Source organism: Ornithorhynchus anatinus, chromosome 12 (genome assembly GCF_004115215.2).
Source record: "Ornithorhynchus anatinus isolate Pmale09 chromosome 12, mOrnAna1.pri.v4, whole genome shotgun sequence".
NCBI lineage: Eukaryota > Metazoa > Chordata > Mammalia > Monotremata > Ornithorhynchidae > Ornithorhynchus > Ornithorhynchus anatinus.
In genome coordinates, this window is record NC_041739.1 from 33,805,722 (window position 1) to 33,831,383 (window position 25,662).

Genomic DNA, 25,662 nt, shown 5'->3' on the forward strand with positions numbered 1-25,662 from the left:
TAAATTCTTACTCTTGGTCAAACACTTTTCTAAGCACTAGGTAGATATAAAATCATCAGGTTAGACAAAGTCCCTGTCCCACATGGGGTTTATAGTCTAAGTAGGAGAGGGAACAGGACTGGAATCCCCACTTTACAGTTAAGGAAGCTGAGGCATTAAGAAGTTAAATGACTTACCCAAGGTCACACAACCAGCAATTGGCTGAGGTGGGATTTGAACCTGAGTCTCCCAGGCCCGTGCTCGTTCCACTAGGCCACGGTACTTCTCTATTTGTTCCGGAGGTGATTCCATGTGATTATTTAAACTTGGGCAGCCTTTCTGTTCACACTGGGGCAGCTGGAAAGATGCGACATAATAATGATATAAATTGGTTGAGGATAGGGAAACTTAAGCTGGCCCCCAGAGTTCAAAAGATTTATTGGTTCTTCTTGTTTATGTAAGGACTGCAGTTGTCATGTTCCACTAGGGGAATGCAATGAAAGCCGAATTATTTTTACATTTTGAAACTAGTTCCAACTAATGCCAATAGTCCCTTTAATGCCAATACGTTTAATTTACCTTAAATTTGGTAATGTAGGAGAAGTTGACTTAAACTGCCATTCAAATGTTTTTTCCACCAACCTATATCGTTACTGATTTATTTAATTAGATCTCTGACAGCGTCATAATGTTTTGACAGATCCTAGTCAGTGAAATAGACTCAAAGTTCAAGTTTTTCCTGGGATTATTTATTTTTTTTTTTGCCCCAGAGTTGTATGATCATTCTTTGGTGACACATTTCAATTTTATTTATTCTGTTTTTAATGTGATGTGGCAAGACATTTCCACAGTAGCTTTTTAAGTCTGCAAAGCCAGGGGAAGGTTCTAAATCAGTGTGCTGTGTCAGTGGGGTAAAGATCACTTTAAAAAACACACCACTTGCTATTATGACTCACATAAAAGCCTCTGATCTGAAAGGATACTATCACCCACCCAATTTAGGCATTGGAGCAGTAGGTAGTGACTAATCACAGCCAGGGCTCCTACCCGTGGAGCCTTAACAACAAGGCTGCTGACAGATTAAAAAATGAGACCGCATCGGGTGTTATAACAATTTGCACCACTAGCATAAAAGCGGAAGGTATCTCAAAGCCTTCCCCAAATCTTACAAGTCGTCACAGGCTTTTGTATATTTCTTTTGACGCTGTCGTTGCGGATTTCCATTCTGAATCTGAATCCTGTAGAGGGAGTGAGATCGTGGAAATGGGGCAACCCAACACAGGGACCGCAGCAGCATTGAAGAACTCTGTATCTTATATTCAGCGACACATAATAAGCACGTGAAATCCCACTTTCTTGTGCTCAGTCGGGAGAGTTTCGGGCCAAGATTGCTCCTTCCTATTATCATCAGAATAAAGGAAAGAAAAAGCCCATAATTATCATCTCTGTTCCTTATCACCAGTTCGCAGCCCTTCATTTTCTAGCAATTGTCCTTGCTTTCTGCTCTGCTGGGTATAGCTCCACCTTCCCCTATCTGCCTTGAGCTAGTGGTGTGACCTCAGAAAGGGTTCTTGAGACTATAAACATAATAAAGAGGAAGTTTCCCGAGTGAGAGGAAAGGAAGGGAGGCAAGAAGGCAATTAGTTGGAAGAAAAAGGAAAGATCTGATTACCCTGTGAATGCGCCAAGAGGTCTAAGATATAATTTAGGGGCTATTCTAAAAGTGACCAGGATGCTATTAAGGTTTGGGCCCTCATTCTGCCATGTACAAGATGGCATCAGGGCCCGCACAGGCCCTGCTTTCGGCCAAAGCCTTGGATGAAGGGGGGGTGCTTTGGTAGCGGCTGGAAGCCCAGCATGGGGATGGAAAAGCAGGAAAAGGGTGACCGGGGAGGACTTCCACCTAATCTCTCCAACTGCAATGAAAACCAGCTGCTCCGACCCTGAAGGGATATGTGCCGGAGGGATGACATATTCTCCTCAGTACACCTTCTACTATAAGAGATGAGACCCTTCTAAACACGCGAAACCCGCCAGCGTGTGAAGACGTGGCACTTGCGTGGCCTAATGGATAGAGCGCAGGCCTGGAAGTCAGAGGGACCTAAGTTCTAGGCCTACTCTGCCACGTGTCTGCTGTGTGACCTTAGGCAGGTCGCTTCACTTCTCTGGGCCTCAGTTCCCTTATCTGTAAAATGGGGATTAAGACTGCAATCCATATCTGGGCTTAAAAATTTCAAATTCTTACGTGTTTTCTTCAAGGCTGGCTAGGTGGAAGGAAATCTTAGAGTTTAGTTGCAAAAATAGCTTGAGGAGTTTAACACTGGGTGAGCATCGGATTGCTTAGCATTTACCAAAAAGAAATCACAAGGCAAGGTCTTGTGATAAAGTTAATATTGCTGCAGGTGCATTTTACTGACACGGAAGATGAAGTTGCTGAGACACTATTCTAAAGGAATGTGGGGACCTCATTCAAATTGAAACTAAACAAGAGAAATGAAGGCTAATTTTGAATATGATGCATTGACCACCTAGTAAATGGTGGATAGCTCAAGAGGTGTTTTCTGTCGAAGCAGCAGAAAAACATTGGAAAATCCTTTCCTAATATGCATCAATGATTTCAAATCTAGATTTCTTATCACTGGATCGATGTAAATCTATTGTTCAGAGCACAAGTTTGGGGAAATTGTATTTAATTCATTGTTTGGGGAAATCAGTCCTATGTAATCATCCAAGGATGGTTTATGTAAAAAAAAAAAAAAAAGCCATCACAACTGAATCTGTTCCTCATAATATTTTTTGTATTACTAGAGGGAATGTTGGCCACACCATTTTTCAGTTGAATTGCTGTTTAGACAATCAGTGTCTTCATCTACTCCGAAATATGTTGCATTTAAGCTTTACTAGATGAGCAGTCGAGGCCTAAATTAGATTAATGTGGTAAAGGGGAAAAGACAGCGTGGAGAAATGGACATTACAAAAACAAGTCAGCTCACATGATAATGAATCAAAGAAGATCGATAGAAGCAGGGAGAGGAAGATTACTCTCAGAGAGATGGCTAAAGTGTTATCCTGGGCATAAAATATAATTCAAAGCAAACTAGACCATTGAGGCAGTGAGAACCTTTTTTTTTTCATATCTTGGTGATCTTGTAAGTGTCTGTGATTCAAAGTTGCAGTATCGGTGCCAGTTTTGCCAAAGAATAATGAGCCCCAGTCAGGAACAAGTTTGGATTTGTTTCTTTACTTTTATCGGAGAGATTCATATACTAAAATGAGAGTTTGCCTGTGGCAGTGAGAGGGGGAGGCAGAGAAAGAGAGTGTGTGTGCACACTCAAAAGATAGAGTGGGTGGCAACATGTAAAGCTTCAGAGGTTTGAGTTTTCTTCTAAGTGGAAGGAATTTCCATGCTTTTTACAACAGAGCAATCGATGGTTGATTCCTTTCATTTTGCGGAGTATTGTACTAAGTGCTTGGGAGAGTCCCATATGGTTGGTAGAAATGATCCCTGCCCTCAAGGAGCTTACAGTTCAAGAGAGGAGACAGTCATTAAAATAAATTACAGATAAGGGAAGAAACTGAGTAGAGGATTATGTGCATGAGCGGGCTTACCTAAGGGCTTGGGGGTAGGCTTATGTAAGCAGGAGAGGTAATAGAGCCAGAATAGGATGGGGGATGAGATCTTAGTCATGGAAAGCTTCCTGGAAGACCCTAACTCCAATTTTCTTCATTGGGCGAGTCCTAGGTCTGACCGTATATTTGAGACGTTGGCCCTCATTTGGAAGGCACAGAGTAGGAAATTGTATTTATCGAGTGCTTGCTGTGTGCAGAGCACTGTACCGAGCACATGGGAAATACAACAGGTGGTGATGCCATTCCTGCCTACAAGGAGCTTTAAATATTTAGGCGATGCAGAAGGGAGCGGAAATAGGGAGGTGAGAGCTTATTTGGGGAAGGCCTTTTGGAAGAGGTGTGATTTTAATAAGGCTTTGAAGATGGGAAGAGTGGTGGTCCGATATGAGGGGGGAGGGAGTTCCAAGCCAGAGGGGGTACGTGGGCAAAGGGTCATCGGTGAGATTGGTGAGATAAAGTCACAGTGAGTAAGTTGGCGTTAGACGTTAGGCATTAGGAGTGTGCAAGACTTGAGTTGTAGTAGGAAATCAGGAGGAGGGGACCAACTGATGGTGTGCTTTAAAGCCAATGGTAAGGAGTTTCATGGGCAACCAATGGAGGATCTTAAGGAATGGGGAGATGTGGATTGAATCATTTTTTTTAGCGAAATGATCCAGACAAGATGGTGAAATATGGACTGGAGAGGGGAGAGACAGGAGGCAGGAAGGTCAGCGAGGACCTTGATGCAGAATTCAAGGCAGGATATGATAAGCGTAATAGCATTTCTGATAGAGAGGAAAGGGCTTTTCATGTCACTCAGAATGCTCTTTTTCATCTTTTTCCTGACATCTCATCCAAAATCTTGATGGAGACTTTAATTCTCCTGTGTCTTTCATCCTCTGTATCTCCAACATCCAGTGAGTTGCCACATTCAACTTTTTCCCTCCCTGCAACATATACCTTATTTCTCCCCAAATCTCTGGTTTGACTTTTGGGTCACTTCACCTCTGGACTGCACTAACTTCATTCTTGCAAGGACTTGCAGTTTCCAGCCACTCTCCATTCCAAAGGGCATTTCTGCAGATGGAACTCAAACTGACCTCACTCCACCAATAGAACAATTATCACAGATTATGGTATCAAGTATTATTACTGGTTGAAATAGTAGGATTTGTTAAGTCCCCACTTGGTGGTAATAACAATAATTGTGGCATTTAAGCACTTACCATGTGTCAAGCACTGTACTAAGCACTAGGAGGGATACAAGCAAATAGGGTTGGACACAGCCACTCTTCCACACGGGGCTCAGAGTCTTAATCCCCATTTTAGAGATGGGGTAACTGAGGCCCGGAGGAGCGAAGTGACTTACCCAAGGTTACAGAGCTGACAAGTGGCAGAGTCAGGGTTAGAGCCCAGGTTTTTCTGACTCCTGGGCCCGCCCGTTCATTCATTCAATAGTAGTTATTGAGCGCTTAGTATGTGCTTGCTATGTGCAGAGCACTGTACTGTGCGCTTGGAATGTACAAGTTGGAATCAGAACACGGGTCGCCCGTCTTCCCGGCCTGTGCCATTTCCACTAGGCCACTCTGCTTCTCGGTATTCGTTAAACTCTTACTACTGCCGGGACGGCTACGACATAATCAGATGGGAGCCGGCTCTTGCCACAGTCATGGCTGCCGTTGGGTTTAGCAAATGAAGGCAGTATAGGGGAAAAAAAAAATCTTTGAATGAGTTCCCTTTTGACTGAGAAATGTCCATATCATTCATGTTCTATCCATGAGGCCGCACTGCTTCCCTTCATGCAGTGTAGCACGTGGGAGAGCCAGAGTACCAAAGTAACAGGTGAGACCAACCTGAAAATATTTCCAGCTAGAGAGTCCAAGATAAATGAAGTGGACGTAGGGCAGCCTAGCCCAGTGTACAGAGCACAAGACTGTGAGACAGTCTTTACCTTAAACTAGCCCTTTCCTCCTATTACAGCCTTGCCTTGCTGAGGGCCTCTCTGCTGTAGGATTCGGATGCCCTGAGTTCTAGACCCAGTTTTGCCTCCAGTTGCCTAACGAGGGAGGAGATCACACATACACTTAGCCGTGTGCAGCACTTCTGCCCGGCCGACTTGCTCGTTACACTCCATGCCCCATTGGGAACGTGAATAGCAGGGGCAAGAGAGTTCACGTGATGAGGTACCGAGTGGATAGAGCACGGGCCCGGGGGTCACCGGTATCTAATCCTGTCTGCTGTGCCACCTTGGGCAAGTCACTTCGCTTCTCAGTGCTTGTTACCTCATCTGTAAAATGGAGATTAAGATTGGGAGCCCCAAGAGGGATAACGCCATCATTATTATTAATAATAATAATAACGTTGGTATTTGTTAAGCGCTTACTATCTGCCGAGCACTGTTCTAAGCGCTGGGGTAGACACAGGGGAATCGGGTTGTCCCACGTGGGGCTCACAGTCTTCATCCCCATTTTACAGATGAGGGAACTGAGGCACCGAGAAGTGAAGTGACTTGCCCAAAGTCACACAGCTGACAAGTGGCAGAGCCGGGATTCGAACCCATGACCTCTGACTCCAAAGCCCGTGCGCTTTCCAGTGAGCCACGCTGCTTCCCGTATTATAAGACTGTATCCAACCCGATTAGTTTGTATCTCCCCCCAGAGCTTAGTATAACTCTCTGGCACAGTATAAGCCCCTAACTTGTGCCTTAAAAAAAAAAAAAACGGTACTGGCACTCTAACCAATTCCTCCCTGCAGGCCCACTATCCTGAAGCTAAGGGTCGGGGCTCATCCGTTGTTCTTGCCGGAAGACCCCGCTATCCTTCCACCTTCCATGGAATGCGGCGGCTATCGCCACCGTCCCTCTCCAGGTTTCTGGCATCCCAGGGCTGCCTTGGCCGCAGCAGACCCTCTAGTCCAGAGCAACGAGCCGAACTTAACACCGCCTAAGGGGACGTGAGACGGGTTCCGCCTTACCTCTCCCCTGCTACTACTGTTCCCAAGTGCTCTGCGTAATAATAATAATAATAAATTAATAATAATAATAGTAGTAATTGCAGTATTTAAGCACCTACTATGTGCCAAGCAGTGTATTAAGCACCAGGGTAGCTACAAGATAATCAGGTTAGACCTAGTACCTTTCCCACATGGGAGAGAGAACAGGTATTTTCACCCTTATTTTACAGATGGGGAAACTGAGACACGGGGAAGGGAAATGACTTGTGTAAAGTCACCCAACAGGAGGTGGCGGATCAAAGGTTAGAACCCAAGCCTTCTGACTCTCGGGTCTGTGTTCTTTCCACTAGGCCACAGCGCCTCTGATACTTTGCACATAATGCTCGTTGAGCGCTGTTCATTTGTGGTGGTTGATGGAGATTGAGCCCATGGTGGGTTGGGAGGAAGTCCTCTTCTTAGACCCAAATAACGTATTTAACTTATCTGGGCTTCGGGTTTTACCTCCTCTCAGCCGAGGATAGCGCTAGGCTTACCTGCTCCTCCCGACGTTCAGTTAATGGTGGAATAAATTTGAACTCCTTGGATTTAGGGTGCTCTAAAAGAAGGGCGCTTGTGTCACCATTTCCACTTGATGGTTAAAGACGCAGGGGGGTACTGGGTTTACCAATCCTCTTTTCTTAAGCACTTTGTGCCGAGGGGGATTCTGAATTCACATCCCCTTGGCCAGGGCCATGGACCCTGCTGTGGATTTGAAATGTAAGCAAGTTGATGCTTTCGCCATAGTGGAATTTTCAGGGAGGGATAAATAATCACTGTGGCACATTTCAAAAGCTAAAAAGGAAAAGAATCTCTTTTTTCCAGGATTTGAGCAAGCCCTCTTAAATATGAAAATATAAACCAGATAAGGGGAAACAAAACTAATCTAAACAGGAAATGTAGGTAATCTTGTGAGGTCGATAAGCAGCTTCTATTGATGAGACTATCACATGCATGAAAACGACCTTAATTTGTGTGCATCCCTCAGATAATGACCATTCCTAGGGGTTATTTTGGTCAATGATAGCACGCAAAGTGACAATAAAACTGTGGGACATCCGGTTGTGTAAAATTATTATAATTAATTGCAGCTCCAGTGCCCTAATCAAGTAGTCAAGTCACCTTACCAGAGAAAGTTCCAAGTCATTTTGGAGGTTCATTTAAGTTTGCAACCGTGCAACCTTGTGAGAGGTTCCGTGGGGTGAATGGAAATGTTGTTGCCCAGGGAAGCAGCGTGGCTCAGTGGAAAGAGCCCGGGCTTGGGAATCAGAGGTCATGGGTTTGAATCCCGGCTCTGCCATTTGTCAGCTGTGTGACTGTGGGCAAGTCACTTAACTTCTCTGTGCCTCAGTTACCTCCTCTGTAAAATGGGGATTAAGACTATGAGCCTCACGTGGGACAACCTGAGTACCCTGTATCTACCCCAGCGCTTAGAAAAGTGCTCTGCACATAGTAAGTGCTTAACAAATACCAACATTAAAGTGAAACGGAAATAGTGGCATAACTGGTGATTTTCATAACTGGTGATTTTCTGGACTGTAGGTCCCTGCTCTAGATTGGAAGCCCCTTCTCTAGACTGAAAGTACTCCAAAATGTCATTGATTGATTAGGGGAACTTTAACAAAGCTCTTAGCAATCCCTGGACTCAAAGGCCCTTCTTAAAAAGGGGATGGATAGTGAGAGGAAGAACATCACTGAGGCAGAAGAGATAAAAATAATTGCCGAGCACTTTGGTTTTACCCAACGTTAATCCTTAAATTATTGGGAAAGTAGACCTAGTGCCTTTCTCAAAGGAGGGTTCAAGCATGGAATGTGCTCTTTCTTGCCTCGTCTTATGCCATCGAGTCGTTTCCAACCCATAGCGACACCACAGACACATCTCTCCTAGAATAACCCACTCTCCATCTGCAATCGTTCTGGTAGCGTATCCATTAAGTTTTCTTGGTAAAAATATGGAAGTGGTTTACCATTGCCATCTTCCACGCAGTAAACCTGGGTCTCCACCCTCCAGTCTCTCCCGTGCCGCTGCTGCCCGGCATGGGTGGGTTTTGACGTGCAGCAGGTTGCCTTCCACTCGCTAGCCACTGCCTAAGCTAGGAATGGAACCGGTAGGCCTCTGCTTGACTCTCCCTCCCGAAACTGAGACTGGTAGAATACTGGAAACTCTCCAGGTGTGACCTTGAGAGGGGTTTTCGTGCCTAAGGTAGGTTTATTTGCCTGTGTATGCTCTGTTTATTAACGATGACTTTCTCTTCACGTTTTTGGAGAGCTCGTTAGTGTAAAAGATGTCAAAAGATGTTTAGATCCACATATAGTGGTGTTCCCAGGTTTTCCCCATGGTTCCACAGGCACCCAGTTCAGGGGTGAGCCAGCCAGTGTTTAAGGGAAAGGAGAGCAAGCCACTGGAAAAAAAAAAAAAAAGCTCAAGGCAGGTAGAGCTGCAGCCAGTAATTCAGACTCCATAGAACAGACTTTTGCTTGAGATGAAGATTCGCAGCAGCCAGTCCTTCTAGGCCTCGATCTCCCAGCCGAAAGGCAGCTACTCCACCCAGGACAGACTTCTTAATCTCTCTTTAATAGCCAGACAGCGGTATTTACTGAGGTTCACTGAGTGCAAGGCACTGCAGAAGTCACAGAGGGAACTTAGAAAGGATGAACACAGACATAATTGCTGACCTCGAAGAGGAAATAGTAAAACTACAGTTCCTCACATAAGGTTATAGTCCACTGGAAACATAAATACAGCCATAACTAGAGATTCCTGCGAAATAAACTGATCGGTTGGTGAATGTAGGAAGCAGGGCTAAGTCAGTCTCCCAGCCTGGATGCAGCGATCCTTCCCGACACGGCTTCACTGAGCAGGTCCGATGCGGAGAATGGACGAAAGTAGAGTACCCAAGCAGAGGGCTACCAAAAAGCAGGCTTCTAGGAAAGTTCCACATTTGTTCCAATATTGCAATGCCCAAGCTAGATGGGAAGCATCCCAATAAACCGAGCTCAGGGATTTGGAACCCTGCATCAGCCAGAGACTTCATTAGGGCTTGGCACGATTCCAGAAGGGACAGTGCTTCTGGCTTCAAAAACTCTCATAACAAATCAAGTTAGGAAGCTCTTCACTTGGCGTATCTCTTTCTGGCAACCCTTTTATGCACAGAAAACTCTGTTGGCCCACACAAAAGAGATTTAAACGGATTCTGGATGTAGCTCGAATGCCCAAAGCCAGCAAATATTTCCATAATCTCATTTTCTGAGTTTGCCACCCTGTAGACCTTCTGGTCGATGCCCTTTGATCCAGAAGTCAGGTTAACTAATATAGACTTTCACCAAAGTAAGGTTGCAGAAAAATGTCAATGACTCACTTGTTACTGAAGGGATTAAGCTCAAAGATGACATTGGCAACATCCCCACTGGGAATTCGTTTTCTGCTGTCGCTCGGGTACTCTCAGCAACATGTTTTTGAAATGGCTTACATTTGGGTGTCTGCTGTTTAAATTGAAATGTGCAAGTTGAGTTGCTTCAACATGTGTGAAACTGGGAAACCCTAATTTGGAGGATTTATATAAAATCTTTACATGTGATGATGACATCCATATATGTGGCTAGCTAGTCAAAATGTAAGGCACATTTTGATTTATAGGGTTCCCTTCATTTGGAAGCCAGGGCAGTCAGTCCGGCATTGTTTACGGTGACTAAATGACCAATTAAGTAATTACAATGTTTTCCCTTCCTGATTTATGTTGTAATTATAAACCTAGCACTAATTAATGGGTTTTGTAAGGTTATCTGAGGCCCCCAGTAACTCTAAATCGCATGTTCAGATTATTTAGCTATTGACCTATCCCAAATTTCAGTGTAAAGTTCTGTGTAAGATGATACAGAGAGCATCAGGATATTTTCAAGGATCAATTTCAAAATTCCCCTACTGAAAGTGTATCTTTGGAGTGTCCATTGTCAAGCTGATGATTGTAGCAATTAAAAATAAAATGCAAAAAGTCTGCATCACAGCTCACTTTTTTTCTCTTTAAAAACCTGCCCGTGCTAGTTTACCTCAGGCTAAGCAAATGAGTTTCAGAAGAGGAAACCATTCAAAATAAAATACCCAGAGAATCTCCCTGAAACCCCTTTGCTCCTTTAAACTCCAAAACTAGATGTGGGTGTGGCAAGGCCTTTTTATCAGGTGCTGAGTATTCAGGAGGTTCAGAGTAACAGATAAATTGGCAGTTTACTAAGTAGACTCAGAGAATGCATGCAGAAGTCTGGTTCTGTGATGAATTGAACTCTTTCTAACAGAAAGCCTTCTTAAGTGAATGAAAGTTTGTTTGAAGACAAATCATCAAAAATCAAACTACTAATAGTCTAATGTTGATTAGAACATTTCATAGAATCAGTCCAAAATGGAAGTTCAGTGGTTGACAGAATCAGTAACTGAAACCCCTCGTGACAGGGTCATGGTTTAAATGATCAGTTTTATGTATTCAATCAGTCAGTAGTGTTGTTGAGCCTTTACTGTGGGTAGAGACCTGTACTAAGCACTTGAAAGAGCTCCTTAGACTAAGTAGAGTGATCCCTGCTCCCGAGGACCTTACAGTGTAATGGGGAAAGTTGGGATTAATAATAATAATAATAATGTTGGTATCTGTTAAGCGCTTACTATGTGCCGAGCACTGTTCGAAGCGCTGGGGTAGACATAGGGGAATCAGGTTGTCCCACGTGGGGCTCACGGTCTTAATCCCCATTTTACAGATGAGGGAACTGAGGCGCCGAGAAGTTAAGTGACTTGCCCACAGTCACACAGCCGACAAGTGGCAGAGCTGGGATTCGAACTCATGAGCCCTGACTCCAAAGCCCATGCTCTTTCCACTGAGCCACGCTGCTTCTCCAAGTGTTTACTGGAGAAGTGGAGTGATTAAGTGTTCCATGATGGCATGTGTCTGTACCTAATGAATAGTTTTATGATTTCTGGTGGCTTTAAAATTCATGAAACTGAATATCCTCAATCGGCAAAGACCCGGAGTCGAACATGTCAGCAAATGGCATCTTCGTTGCTTCAAGTCACTTGGGGATTTTGCTCCTTTGACTAACTGAAGCTAGTAGCATTTTCTTTAGCTGTAGAAAAAGCAGAGAATATTCATATTGGGGACCAAATGAGAGCTGGTTTATGGCACTTTTTCTTGGTAAATATTGCTTAATGCATTTACCCACACATAGAATTTACGAAAAAGAGGGATCTGAAGTTAAAGACGAAAAGAAATCGTAGTAATTGGGCTCTACATTTGACCAAAATCAATGTTAAATGAGGAAAAATGAGTTTTAAACAAGGGGGATGGAAGCCAGGATTTTGCACCTCATGTGATTCATTGGAGCATTGCCATTAGAATGACAAGTCACCTTTCCTTTGTAGCAATTTGATAAATGTCAAGAGATCTTTAAAAAAGCCTTTTCAAAATGAGTCAAGTTGATCCAGAGGATGTAACCTTGAACATTCAGATGGTCTTTGCTCATAGTGCAGAAATGTACCTACATTAAGCTGGAGTAAGCCAGATTCAGTAACCTAACACATCTATCTAGTGGAAGTAAAGCGGTATTCTTAGACAATTGGCATTAGTCCTAGGAACAGAGAAGGATCTAAAGTTCCAGGTTTTGACATAATTAGGGTAAGAAGTCACATTGCTTATTCACTTTCACCTCTCTCTTATCTTTAGCACGGAAGCAAGAGATTATCAAAGTCACAGAGCAGCTGATTGAGGCCATCAACAATGGAGATTTTGAAGCTTACACGTGAGTTAAGCGATAGTCATTTTGCTTTCATAAAGGTGAAAGGTGTTTGTTCCTGGTTCAGACTTTCTAGAAACTAGAGCTGTGTAATAAGTCTGTCTTAAGGGGATGAAAATAAGTCCTTTTCTCTTATGTTCTTTAATTCTACAACAAGAAGAGTATTCTTTGCCTATGGTTTGAAAAGAGAAACAGCGTGACCTAGTGGAAAGATCGTGGGCCTGGGAGTCAGAGGACCTGAGTTCTAATTCCAGGTCGATCATGTGTCTACTGTGTGACCTGAGACGAGTCACTTAACTCCTGGACTGTAAGCCAGTTGTGAGCAGGAATTGTCTCTATTGCTGAATTGTACTTTCCAAGTGGTTAGTACAGTGCTCTGCCCTCAGGAAGCGCTCAATTAATACAGTTGAATGAATGAATTCTCTATGCCTGTTACCTCATCTGTAAAACGTGAGCCCCATAAGGGACACAGACTGTGTCCAACTTGATTAATTCATATGAACCCCAGCACTTGGAGTGCCTGCCACAGAGTACTAAACAAATACTATAAAAAAAAAAAAAGTTTTCATTTGTTCTTGTACTTTAAGTGGCAACCACAAAACATTTTCAGCAAGTTTCAAAATGTTCCACTAAGACACTGATAGTATTCTGGCTCTTGTGAAAGATCTGTAAATTGCTATTTTCAGCCTATTTAGACACCTGGGCTATGTTTAGGTATGATGCCCAAGGGGAATTTTTCATCACTCTTGAGTTTTATCTGGTAAAAGCAGCATTTCAAAGGCACTTTTCAGGACTTGACGTTTTCTTATTTTCTTTAAAAAAAAAAAAAGATTTAATGGGTAGGACTCTGAGGTTACTGTAACTTAATAAAATGAATTTGGAAAGAAAGAAGTCAGGTTTCAATGAAAATGAAGAATCTGGAGCAAAACAAATCCTCTCTGTTGTCAGAGGCAATATCCCTTTATAGACATTTAATTGGAGACGTATGGCCCGGAATTTCCATATCTCCCACAGCACATTGGTGTTCTGAAGTGACTATATCAGACTCTTGGGGAATCAGCAGACATGAAGGATTTACAGGTAGTGGGAATAGGAGGAAGAACAAAGATTTAATAGTACAAACATGTCAGAATGGAAGAACTGAGTCAGCAATTGAATATACATTTATTAATTAAGTCTTATGGATGAGCATAAAATACTTAAATCTTTAGGGTGGTTCATGATCTAGGTGAAAATCTTATTTTATCTGGTCAGGAAGAGGCCAAAGTGAGTCTTGTGCTGCAGTTCTCAGCTTCAGCCTCCCGTTGCAGGAAACAAAGCAAAATGAAAATAGTATTCTCACTGTACCTTAACAGTGCAGCAGTTCCAAGCTGATTATTAATGCTTGACTTCATGTTATTGTGGAGTTCTTGACATTCACCATGTTGCTGAGTATTTTTCACACGGCACAGCCAATTCCTTCATGAATCCAGAGAGCACGGTGACATATCTGGAGCTCTTGAGTGTGTTACAAGCATGACTGGTGTTTTGGAATCAGGGCTTCACTTGAGGCCCTCTCATGTTCAGAGAGCTATTTTTTCTGGGCCAACAGATGTCATCCGCTTAAGAAACCTGTATTCCTAGCATTCTGCTTGTTGGTTTGTACGATCTTCTCTTCCCCACTTTGCATCACCAATAAGTCGTGTTTAGTGGTCATTTACTGTTTGCAGAGCATTGTAGTAGGGAGTTGGGAGAGTGCAATATTACAGAATTAATAAGACATATCCCCTGCCCACAGTGATCTTAGAGTCTCCAGGGGCATTTTTTTAATGGTATTTATTCAGCACTTACGGTGTACCAGACACTGTTCTAAGCATTTGGGTAGATACAGGGTAATTGGGTTGGAAACAGTGCACAGTCAAGGTCCCATATGGAACTCATAGTCTTAATCTCCAGTTTACAAATGAGGTAACTTGAGAAGTGACTTTCCAGAGGTCACACAGGCAAATGGTGGAGCTGGGACTAGAATCCAGATCCTTCTGCCTCCCAGGCCTGTGCTCTATCCACTAGGCCACACTGCCTCCCCAAGCACTGCATCCAGAAGGGCCTTTTCATGGGTGTGGGCTCTCGGCATTCACTCATTTTTCAGTGGTATTTATTGAGCACCTGCATTGAATACTGTACTCGCCACCCTCAAGATGCACCGACATGTTAAGAGATTCAGTCCCTGCCCTCGGGGTTTCTAATCGCCGGGTTCCAGTTTCACACCTTTATTCCAAACAGCTATGTTGCCTTAAGTTACTTGTACGTCAGTATACGGAAGAATAAATTTCTCAACAAGAATATTAATGATAATATTGCTATCTGTTCACTGCTTACTATGTGTCAAGCACTGTACAAGCATCGGGGTAGATATAAGAACATCAGGTCCCATATGGGGCTCCTAATCTAAGTAGGATTGAGAACAGTTATTGAATTCCCATTTTGTAAATGAGGGAACTGAGTCACAGATAAGTGAATTGCTCAAGGTCACACAGCAGATATGAGGCAGAGCTAGGAATAGAACCCAGGTCCTTTGACTCCCAAACTTGTGCTTTCCAATACATCCTGCTGCTTCTTTCACGCAGCCGTATGCGTGCTTTTAAGCTTTTAGCAAGATTTTAATGCTTGCAAATATAATCTGAGTGAATCATGAATCTTGCCTTCATGCCATCATTCAATCAATGGTATTTACTCGGTGCTTACTGCGTGCAGAGCACTATACTGAGTGCTTGGGAACGTACAGTGCAACAGAATTAGGCAGTTTCCTTGCCCATAGCTATCTATGTGCAGTTTCCCTGCGCATGATATTAAGAAACAATCAATCAGTGGTATTTATTAAGTGCTTACATTGTGCAGAGCACTATACTAAGCACTTAACTCCTATTTTCCCTGTCGTTCTGCCGTTATAATAATTGTGATGTTTGGTAAGCACTTCCTGTGTTCTAGGCACTGTACTAAGTGTTGGGGTGGATCTGAGCAAAATGGAGTGGACACAGTCCCTGTCTCACATGGAACTCACAGTCTCAATATTTACTGCATCGCAGTGAACTAATGTGAAAAATCAAAATGACTAGAGATAATTTATAATCCATTCACTCTCAAGTGAAGGGAGGAAAACAGGGGTTTAAATAAGAGTGCCACATATAATCAAATGGTTGAAATAGAATAAGGTTTATAAGCAAAGGTTAAAGGAGTTACCATCATTCCTCCTAGGAAAGAGAAGTCTGAGGGATGATTTAGAGCCTCCCTTGCTGTAATGAAAGGGGTGGAAACCCAGAACTACTCGAGCTCCACCAAGAGGAAAGTGGTGTCTACGGCTGCGTGAAAGATTTAGATTAGACACGGAAAAATTTTCTGACAGCGATTGGGTTAAACACTGGGATAAGTGGGTTGTGAAATCTTCTCTGGTTTTTCAGGAATGAGATGAGTTTTCAACTGCTTGAGATGGAGTAGGTGATTGAGGAGTATGACATAACAATTGTGGTATTTGTTAAGCGCTTACTCTGTGCCAAGCACTGTTCTAAGCGCTGAGGTCGATACAAGGTGATCAGGTTGCCCCCCGTGGGGCTCACGGTCTTAATCCCCATTTTACAGATGAGATAACCGAGGCACAGAGAAGTTAAGTGACTTGCCCGAGGTCATACAGCAGGCAAGTGGCGGAGCCGGGATTAGAACCCACAACCTCTGACTCCCAAACCTGTGCTCTTTCCACCGAGCCACGCTGCTTCAGCGTGATACATGATATGGAATGATTGAAGTGTACGATATAGAACGATCCCGTAAAGCCCACCCCTGCTCTGTGAGTTGTGATGTTATTTTGATGACCACTTCCACTGGTCCCCACACTCAAGCACGGGAGGAGGAAGAGTGGGTAAAGACCTAGAGGAGCTAATCAGAGAGAAGGATTGGGGAGGAAGTAGAGGTGCCAGCTATTGGGAGAAGGGAAGCTCAGCCATCTTGAAGGTGAGGAGTGACAAGCTGTGTAGGAGCCTCTGGACTGTAAGCTCATTGTGGGCAGGGAACATTTCTACCAACTCTGTGGAATTGTTCTCTCCCAAGTGCTCTGCACACAGTAAGTTGCCAGAGTAAGTTATTTATTACCGAATTGTACATTCCAAGCACTTAGTACAGTGCACTGCACATAGTAAGCGCTCAATAAATACGATTGAATGAATGAATAAGTGCACAATAAGTACCACTGATGAATTGATTGAGCATTTTTGTCTCAGGTAATCAATAGCATTTGAGAAATGTCAACCACCCTTCTAAATGCTCAGGGAAACTACGATATGCATGTGGTGTTGGATTTAAGGTATTTTGCGTATATAAGTGTAAGACACCAAATATATCATTCACTGACATGTCCGCTTTGTTGATTTTCCCTCCTGCAGAAAGATCTGCGACCCAGGCCTTACCGCTTTTGAACCTGAAGCCCTAGGTAACTTAGTGGAAGGGATGGATTTTCATCGATTCTACTTCGAAAACGGTAAATTCCTTTCCGTTTCATAGTGTGTTTTTCAAGTACTCCTTAGAGTCCCTCCCTACTTAACCAATTTTACGACTCTTTCCCTGCAATTGGAAATTCGATATTTAAGGTGGCCATTTCTCCTCCAGGATTTTTGTATCAGAGTTGAGAAAGAAGTGATGGGCATACAGGCTACTCACCTACTTGAAAATATATTGATTTTTATAATGCATATCTCTGTCTCTCTTTCCCCCTTCTTTTCTGTCTCTCTGTCGCAGTCCCTATTATATCAATTCAGATATGTAGAAAAATTCATAAGCTATTTATAGACATACTTTCTTTCACCATTTATATTCTCTCTAATTCCATGGGTGTTCGATATTCCCTACCTATGCTATTGTTTGTAGAAGTATATGCCTCTGTGGGTGGGTCATCATCCCACTTTGTGATTGGGTAAGCCGCAGCCCCCAGAGGTGTGATTGGCACATAAAGAAGTACTTTAATTATTATTATTATTATTATATGGGGCTCACAGTATTAATCCCCCTCTTAGAGATGCGGTCACTGGGGAAGCAGCGTGGCTTAGTGGAAAGAGCCTGGGCTTGGGAGTCAGAGGTTGTGGATTCTAATCCCGGCTCTGTCGCTTGTCAGCTGTGTGACCGTGGGCAAGTCACTTCGTTCTCTGTGCCTCAGTGACCGCATCGGTAAAATGGGGATTAAGATTGTGGAGCCTCACGTGGGACAACCTGATTACCCTGTATCTCCCCCAGCGTTTAGAACAGTGCTTGGCACATAGTAAGCGCTTAACAGATGCCAACATTATTATGCAGCAGACAAGTGGTGGAGCTGGGATTAGAAACCAGGTCCTTCTGACTCCCAGGCCCGGGCTCTAGCCACTAGGCAATGCTGCTTCTCTTTTGGTAGTGCCAGAGTAGTGATTTCAAGAAGCCCAGAGTTGGCTGGGAGTGAGGGGGTGGGATGCGCAGGGAGGGGACCTACTGCAGAACTCCAACGTGCCCCCCTATCATCCACTATTCATTTAAGTCATATTTATTAAGTGTTTACTGTGCAAAGCATTGTACTAAGTGATTGGGAGAGTATAATATAACAATGAACAGACACATTCCCTGCCCACAGTGACCTTAGTCCGTGTTCCCTACCCATCTGTTCTCCCTCCCTTGCCGCTGCACTGCTGAAACTGCTCCACAGTAGGAACCTTGGTCCTCTAGCACATCAAAAATAACCTAGAAAGAAACAAAAAATAAAATGCTCCCACTATTCGAGTGCCACCTCTGATGTACACTGCGCTTAGACCCACTCCTCTAGACTGTAAGCTCGTCTCTAGACTGTAAGTTCTTTACAGGCAGGGAACGTGACCGCTAATTCTGTTGTGGAGTACTCTCCCAAGCACTTGTACAGTGCTCTCCGTGTACTAAGTGCTCAGTACCATTGATTGATTGGTGTCCCTTCTGCTTCTTGTACCCCTTGGCAACTCAGCTGCAGCTACTTCTAGGTGCAGTGCAGTAGCACAGCCTAATTTAGACATCCACATGAAATACCAAAGTGAAATCATCTGTGCAGTAAATGACATGCTCCTATGGATAATAATAATAGTCATCATTATGATATTCAAGCACTTATTTTGTGTTTTGAGCACTGGAGTAGATACAGATTGACCAGATTGGACACAGTCCCTGTCTCACATAGATCTTACAGGAGGGAGAGCATATATTTATCCCCATTCCCTGAGCAGAAGGAAGTTAAGTGAGTTGCCCAGGGTCACACGGCAGGCATTTGGCCAAGCTGGGAGTAGAATCCAGGTCCTCAGACTCTCGGGTCCATGCTTTTCCCACTAGGCCACACTGCTTCTCACTAGACCAGATTTGCTCCTCTGAAGCACGTTTGAGTATTTTGGAAAAGCACCACCAGTATAGAGAAGGGACTTTTCAAACAATTTGGAACTTGTAAGACTCAGAATTAGTCATTTGGTGCCCCAGAATGAAGAAGCTATGCCTTAGGGAAGAAAATCTGACTTGATGACTTTCCTTATCAAAAGCACGTTTGAGATGATTCAACAGCCTCACTATGCTGACTGACTCTCTAAGTCAAAGCGGGGCCGGGAAATGGTGGCTCTGCTGAAATCTGATAATAATAATAATAAGTGTGGTATTTAAGTGCTCACTGTGTCAAGGACCGTTCTAAGTGCCGAGGAAGATACAAGATAATCAGGTCAGACAAGTCCCTGTCCCACTCAGGCTCACAATCTAAGTAGGAAGGAGAACATGTATTGAAGCCCCATTTTACAAGGAGGTGACCGGGCCCAGAGAAGTTAAGTGACATGTACAGGGTCACACAGCAGTTACGTAGCAAAGCCGGGATTAGAACCCAGGCCTCTGCTAGAGAGCCTCTTCCAGCAGATGTGCAGGTCTAATTTTAAAAGTTTCTAGATGCCAGAAATTTCCACATCCCCCAAGAGACTCCCTACCTGGCCAAATAGATCTTTACGGGTAGCGTTTATTTCAGGCAGGTCGCATCAGTTACCAAAGACTCTAGCTTCTTTGTTTTGTGGTTTCTCTTCCGTGACCAAGAGGTGATCTGAAGGACAGGTTTTCATGCATATCTTTCCCTTTCAGATAAAGCAAAAGCTGCCGAGTCAGCGGATTGATATTGATTTTTATATTTCAAGAATGTTATCAAAGTTCTTGGAGACCTTAATCTGTGGCTTTACAGGCCTTGAAATGAAGCTTTTCTTTCGGGCGAACAGACTGGCTAGTTCTTTGGGTTTTTTATGGTATTTGTTAAGTGCTTACTCTGTGCCAGCCAATGTACTGAGCGCTGGTGTAGATACAAGGTTGTCAGGTTGGACACAGTCCCTGTCCCGCATGTGGCTCACAGTCTCAATCCCCATTTTACAGATGAAGTAACTGAGGCACAGAGGAAGTGAAGTGACTTGCCCAAGCAGACGCATAGTGGAGTCGGGATTCGAACCCAGGTCCTTCTGACACCCCACCCTATGCTCCATCCAGTTGGCCATGTTCCTTCTCATTTAAGTAGTTTCAGCAAAGCCTGGCTGCAGAAAGTACCCTCTGCTTTCCACAGATTTTTGCATCACTTCAAGTTTTGCACAGTTTGGGTTTGGGGCTGGAATGTCACGAAAGTGACATTCCTTGGGCTGGAATCCAACCCTTCTGAACATTTCTACACTCATTCCCTGAACCTCACCCCAGCTTCTCTTAGAATAGATCCCATGAGCAGAGCAAGGACAGCTATGCTCTTTGTTTTACCGTAACCTTGAAATTCTAACCACCTTTCTCTCTCTTTTTTTCCCCTCTGTTTCTTTTTCTCCCTCTCTCTCTCTCTCTCTCTCTCTCTTTTTCCCTCTCTGCCACTTGAAGCAATGGAAAATGGTTCTGGTTCCCAGATAATTGACAGAAAACACTGATAGATCGGGAAAGCGAGAGCAATTTGAATGGCAGCTAAAGTGCTGATTTTGTCTTTGATGCTGTGGGTCACCAAGGGAAAATTAACATGGACTCATCTTGGAGCTAATCAGAATCAAAAAATAAACCAGTGATGCTGTTGTGTCTGTTACTCCGTTCTTCCATTTCTCTGGAAGTTGTGACTCCCTTGAAGCATGTGGTTTAAGGAGTATTACTAGGCACAGCAAAATATGAAGAGGGGAAAATAGCTGGTCTTGGTCACTGGATTCCTTAGCTGTGTCCTAGTTGACTTCCCAATTAAGTGCATCTCTGATTTCCCTTTCCTCACTGATTGAGATGTGGGACAATGTTGTAGCATTTGCCTGCTGTGGGTTTAACATTGGCATTTTTTACATGATGGAGTAGCCCTGCCCACATAGAAAGATTGATAGATTGGAGTTTTACTGTTTTGTTTTTTAATGGTGTTTGTTAAGCGCTTACTATGTGCCAGGCACTGTACTAATCTCTGGAGTAGATACAATCTAGACAGGTTGGACACAGTCCATGTCTCACGTGGGGTTCACAGTCTTAATCCCCATTTTACATAAGAGGTCACTGAGGCACAGAGAAGTGGTTTGCCCAAGGTCACACGACAGACAAAATGGCAGAGCCGGGATTAAAACCTAGGTCCTTCTGACTCCCAGGACCATGCTCTATCCACTAGGCCACGCCGCTTCCATACTTGATCTGAGGATCCCTACCCACGTAGGACAGATTGATTGACTAGAAGTTGCTGGGTTTTTTTAATAGTATTTGTACTGTGTGTCGGGTGCTGGGGTAGATACAAGCTAGTCAGTTTGGACACAGTCCCTATCCCACATGGGGCACGCAGTCTTAATCCCCGTTTTGCAGATGAGGAAACTGAGGCACAGAGAAGCTAAGCGGGCTGCCTGAGGCCACACAGACTGTATTTCAGTAGTTGACTAAACAGCCAAGACGAGTGTGCCCCGGTGACTGACTCCAAAATGGGTTTCAGAAGCAACTGACCCTCCCTTTCGTTTTGTTCTCCTTTAGCTTTATCTAAGGGCAACAAGCCAATCCACACCATTATCCTGAACCCTCACGTCCACCTGGTCGGCGACGACGCCGCTTGCATAGCCTACATCCGACTGACCCAGTATATGGATGGCAGCGGGATGCCGAAGACCATGCAGTCAGAAGAAACTCGGGTCTGGCACCGTCGGGATGGGAAGTGGCAGAATGTTCACTTTCACCGTTCGGGGTCACCCACCGTGCCCATCAAGTAAATATTCCCCGGCAGGCGGCCTCCTTCATAGTATGTCCGCGATCAAGTTTCTTTATTCCTGCATGGATCGAAAGCATGGCTTGTCTTCTGTAGGGTGGCCCGAGAGAGAGAGATCGATCGATCAGTCAGTGATATTTATCAAATGCTCACTATGTGCAGAGCACTGTACTAAGCATTTGGGAGAGCACAGTGCAACATAATCAGCAGACACGGTCCCTGCCCATAATGAGCGTAGTCCAGAGGGAGAATAATAATACCTTGCTTTTCTTTTGCCATAGCGCTGTCACATTAATTCATTTCAGTCTATATAACAACCTTGCGAGGTAGGGATAGAAGGCAGGTATTATTACCCCCATTTTACAGATGGGGAAACTGAGGTAGTGAAGAGTTTAAGTGACTCACCCTCGGTCATACTGCAGGCTAACGGCACAGCTAGGATTGGACCCCGAGTACTCTGGCTCGCAGACCAGCGTTCTGCCACTTCGGCACTTGTTTTATTTTTAAGAAATGTACTAGATGCTACCCTGAAGCAACAAGCTTGAGACCAAAATCGTTTTAACCAAGTCCAATTAATTTGTTTATCTTGGTTGTAGCCTTCATTTCAATCAATCAATCAATGGGTTTTTATTCATTCATTCATCCAATTGCATTTACTGAGCACTTATTGTGTGCAGAGCACTGTACTAGGTGCTCGGGAGAGTACACTAGAGCAATGAACAGTCACATTCCCTGTGCACGCTTAGTGTGTGCGGAGCACTGTACTAAAGGCCTGGGAACGTATAATTTAACAGAATTGATAGTCGGGATCCCTGCTCACAAGGAGCTTATAGGCGGAGACAGATATTACAAGTAGTTACAGGTAGGAGAAATAGTTGCAGATTATTTGGTGACTTTCATACAGTAAGTATGAGTGCTTCGTGGTGCTAATAACCATGGTGCAGTGAAAACACCAAATCGGGTCTCTCTCTTTTGGGCCAACTGGCACCGTGCACTGCGCCTTTTGCCTACCAGATCCAAAAACTCCTCAGCAAACTAAGTCGATTAGCTGGTCATCAGAACCGCTGTGCCCAAAGCCAGAGTACGGCATGCTTGCGAGATGACTTGGCAGCCATTGTTCCACACCCAGCAGTTCCTCAAAGAACCTCAGTACAGGAAATTAACACTGCCAGGTCAAATTCAAAATCCGGGAGGGTGGGGGGTGCCGGGTGCATGATGAAGGAACCTGGGAAGGTTTGGGAAAATGGGACGCGGAGCCCATTAGTAGGAGCACAACTAGGAATGCCATAGATGCTGTTTCCTCGCTATGGTGCAGTGAATACTGCAGGAAGGAGGGCTCTCAGTTCAACCTACGATGAGTCCAAAATTTAAAGAACGTAGCTGTTTCTCTATCTCCGGTCAGCTAGGCCTCTTGCTAACCCAAAGAGTATATTCAGTGTGCAAGGTGGTCACATCAGTATCATAAAAATAGAGATGAGCCCATAGGACATTGCTTTAGAGCCACCCTCTGGATGTCTGTATTTGCTTAGAAAAATGACTTCAACTTGAAAGGATATCATCCCCGCTGATTCAACCCAGTGACTGAGACGTTAGGTTTACATCTGTCCGCAACTTGGGCCTCTTTGAGTGAACCGGTACCTTCCAGTTTTAATCTGGCCTTGATCATTTTTCGATAACATCGAATTAGCACTTCTGACAAATAGGATAGCAACTGCTTTGGTTTCCAAGAGGTCAGTTGGCACAGTAAGGGGCTTGTAATTGGAAAATCAACAATGAGTCATTTTTCTTTTGTCTCTCTCCATTCCCTTCTTCCACCCCCATCCCCCTTTTTTTCCTTTCAGCTAAAAATCAACAGTGCCAGTCCTGCATTCTCAGTTCGCAAGGAGCCTGGATGGTAACCACCCAGGACTTCCCTCCTCTTCATGCATGTTTCCAAGTGCATGAAGCTGTGAAGGTCCCACATGTAATGCATATGTGATGCATCATTTTGTTGTATATTCCATCTGTACATTTTGTTTACACTTCAACCAGTGGGGATGTTCCAGGCAAATTCAAATTGATGATGAGATTAAAAAAAAAAAAAACCGTGGGGGGGAGGGAGGGGGCAGGGTGGGGAGAGGGAGGCAGTAACCCAACCACAACGAACCAATTACAGCTCATTTGTCATTTTTCTCCGTTTATGCCAAGTTTCGACAAACTTTCAATTGAACACTCTCTAGACAGTTTGTAAAAGAATTGTAAATTTTTTAGAATTCTATACTTGCTAGTTTGTTTAAAAAAGAAAACAAAACAAAAAACCCTTCGGGTTTCTTTCATGGTCATAGTTGAGTTGGATATTTTCACTGACAGCTTTGTTACTGTAAAACGGTTTAATCGCAACAGAATGTGGACAACAGTTACTGACGAATGTGGAAGCGAGAAGCTGTTGGCTTACTAACTCCGCAAAAGCCGTCTTAGTAAGTGCTCAAGCTGTATAAACTGGAAAAAGATCACAGCGTTGACCGGCTTGATCTCGTTAGAATGCCTTCATGCCATTCTGGTTAATCGACTGTATTCCATCTTTCTCAAATCTATATGCTAGATCTGCTTTTATGCTGAGAATATGTTGTGAGAGGGGGAAAGAGGAAAGTCGGGGACAGATAAACAGTAAGTGGAATAAAGATTTCTGTAAGCTTGAAGAATAAGGTAAAGTTTTGGATCACATTCAGGGTGTACAGTAATTTTATTAAGGAGACTAGAGGGTTTTTTAATTTTGTTTCTGCTCTTGTTCTAACATGGTTTATGTGTTCTAAATGTCGTAGAAAAATCAGGCTTTTAAAAAGCTTAGACTGCAAACAAATCGCGACCTGGTGTAGCTCTGATATTTCTCTCCTACCTGAGTGGCAAACAGGAGGTCACCAAATTCATAACACGTTAGCACAACGGTTTTGTGCCGCTACACCTGATGTATGGAAAATCTGATATGCGGAATGGTGCAGGGTCACTTGCTGTTTTTCTCTGGCTGCAGAGACCCGTATAAACTTGGGGAGCCTTTTCCCAGGTCCAAGACCTCTCGAGAACCAATATTTTGTGACCCGAACTCTTCTGGCCTCTCCAGTATAGCCACGGCAGTCTCTGCCTGAAAGCAGTTGGGGTTTTTCAACTTAAAGCGAAAAGAAAGGGAAACTCTAGGTGTTTTGGATAGGCACCCCTTTTGATCATCTTTCAGTTCCTCTAGGACTCAGTCCCTCTCTTGCAAAGCTACCTAGTGCATGATGTCTCCATCGGCGTTCTCTTTAGTGTAGACAGTTTACAACCTGCCGCAGCCTATTTTTAAAAGCAGAACGAAACCCTTCCAGATTTATACCATTTCACCTTTCTGTGTTGATTACTAATCCAAGTTCTTTAACACCTTTAGATGTTGTTCTAGTGGATGTATGGTAGATGGATTGAAGCTTTTCTGATCATTATCACATGATTTCAAACAATATATATTTAAAATAAGCATAAAGTAAATGTATTGAGCCATGTTAACCTGCCAATGGGATCTGTGAAAAAGTAATGGCCTCATTTTTTTTTCATTTTTTTTTTTGTGAAGCGGCTATAAGTGGCATAAGTGTATTTCAATTAAAAAAATAGGTGTAGGGTGTTTTGGTTTTTTTTTACACTTTTAACATAGCATGTGGTGTTGAAGTATTCCTGTAGATCTTATCTGTCCTCCACACTAAGACGTGAGGAAATTGCAAGTCTTTCTCTCCACCACAATTGAATTATACACCTATATTCTGTCATTTGAAACACTGCAGTTTACCATGGGACACAGTGTACATATTTCTTGCCATAATGGTAAATGACCGATTGATATATTTAAGGATGAATAAATTAGTGATTTCTGCTGAAAATATGCCTGTCTTCATTTCTCATGAGGAATCCGGAGCCTGAGATATTGCCAGCGGGTAATAGCTAATGCCACAGTCAGCCATCGAAGTAGAGGGTGAGTGATTTAATTGAATATTTCCATTCAGGCCCAGATTCACTCCTTCCTTCTCCAAAGTGTGCACCATGGGGGCTGTAGAGGAGATAGCCATCTTCCACTTGCTCTCCTTGAACCAGGCCTGCATGGGTTC

The 25,662-nt window shown here is 43.7% G+C and overlaps 1 protein-coding gene across 11 annotated transcripts in view; it reads left to right on the forward strand.

Annotated features, from left to right (window-relative positions):
* The window catches only part of CAMK2D (calcium/calmodulin dependent protein kinase II delta), a 257,409-nt gene extending 231,972 nt beyond the window's left edge, over nt 1-25,437 (forward strand). For 10 of the 11 annotated variants that reach the window (XM_007670171.3, XM_029077180.1, XM_029077179.1 and 7 more), the window contains 4 exons: nt 12,279-12,354; nt 16,761-16,855; nt 21,328-21,589; nt 23,398-25,437. In XM_007670171.3, coding sequence (XP_007668361.3) covers nt 12,279-12,354; nt 16,761-16,855; nt 21,328-21,560 — 404 coding nt within the window. In that variant the 3' untranslated portion in view covers nt 21,561-21,589; nt 23,398-25,437. The remainder of the gene's footprint in view (nt 1-12,278; nt 12,355-16,760; nt 16,856-21,327; nt 21,590-23,397) is intronic. The other variant, XM_029077177.1, reaches the window with a different exon arrangement.
* Nucleotides 25,438-25,662: the final 225 nt, after the last annotated feature.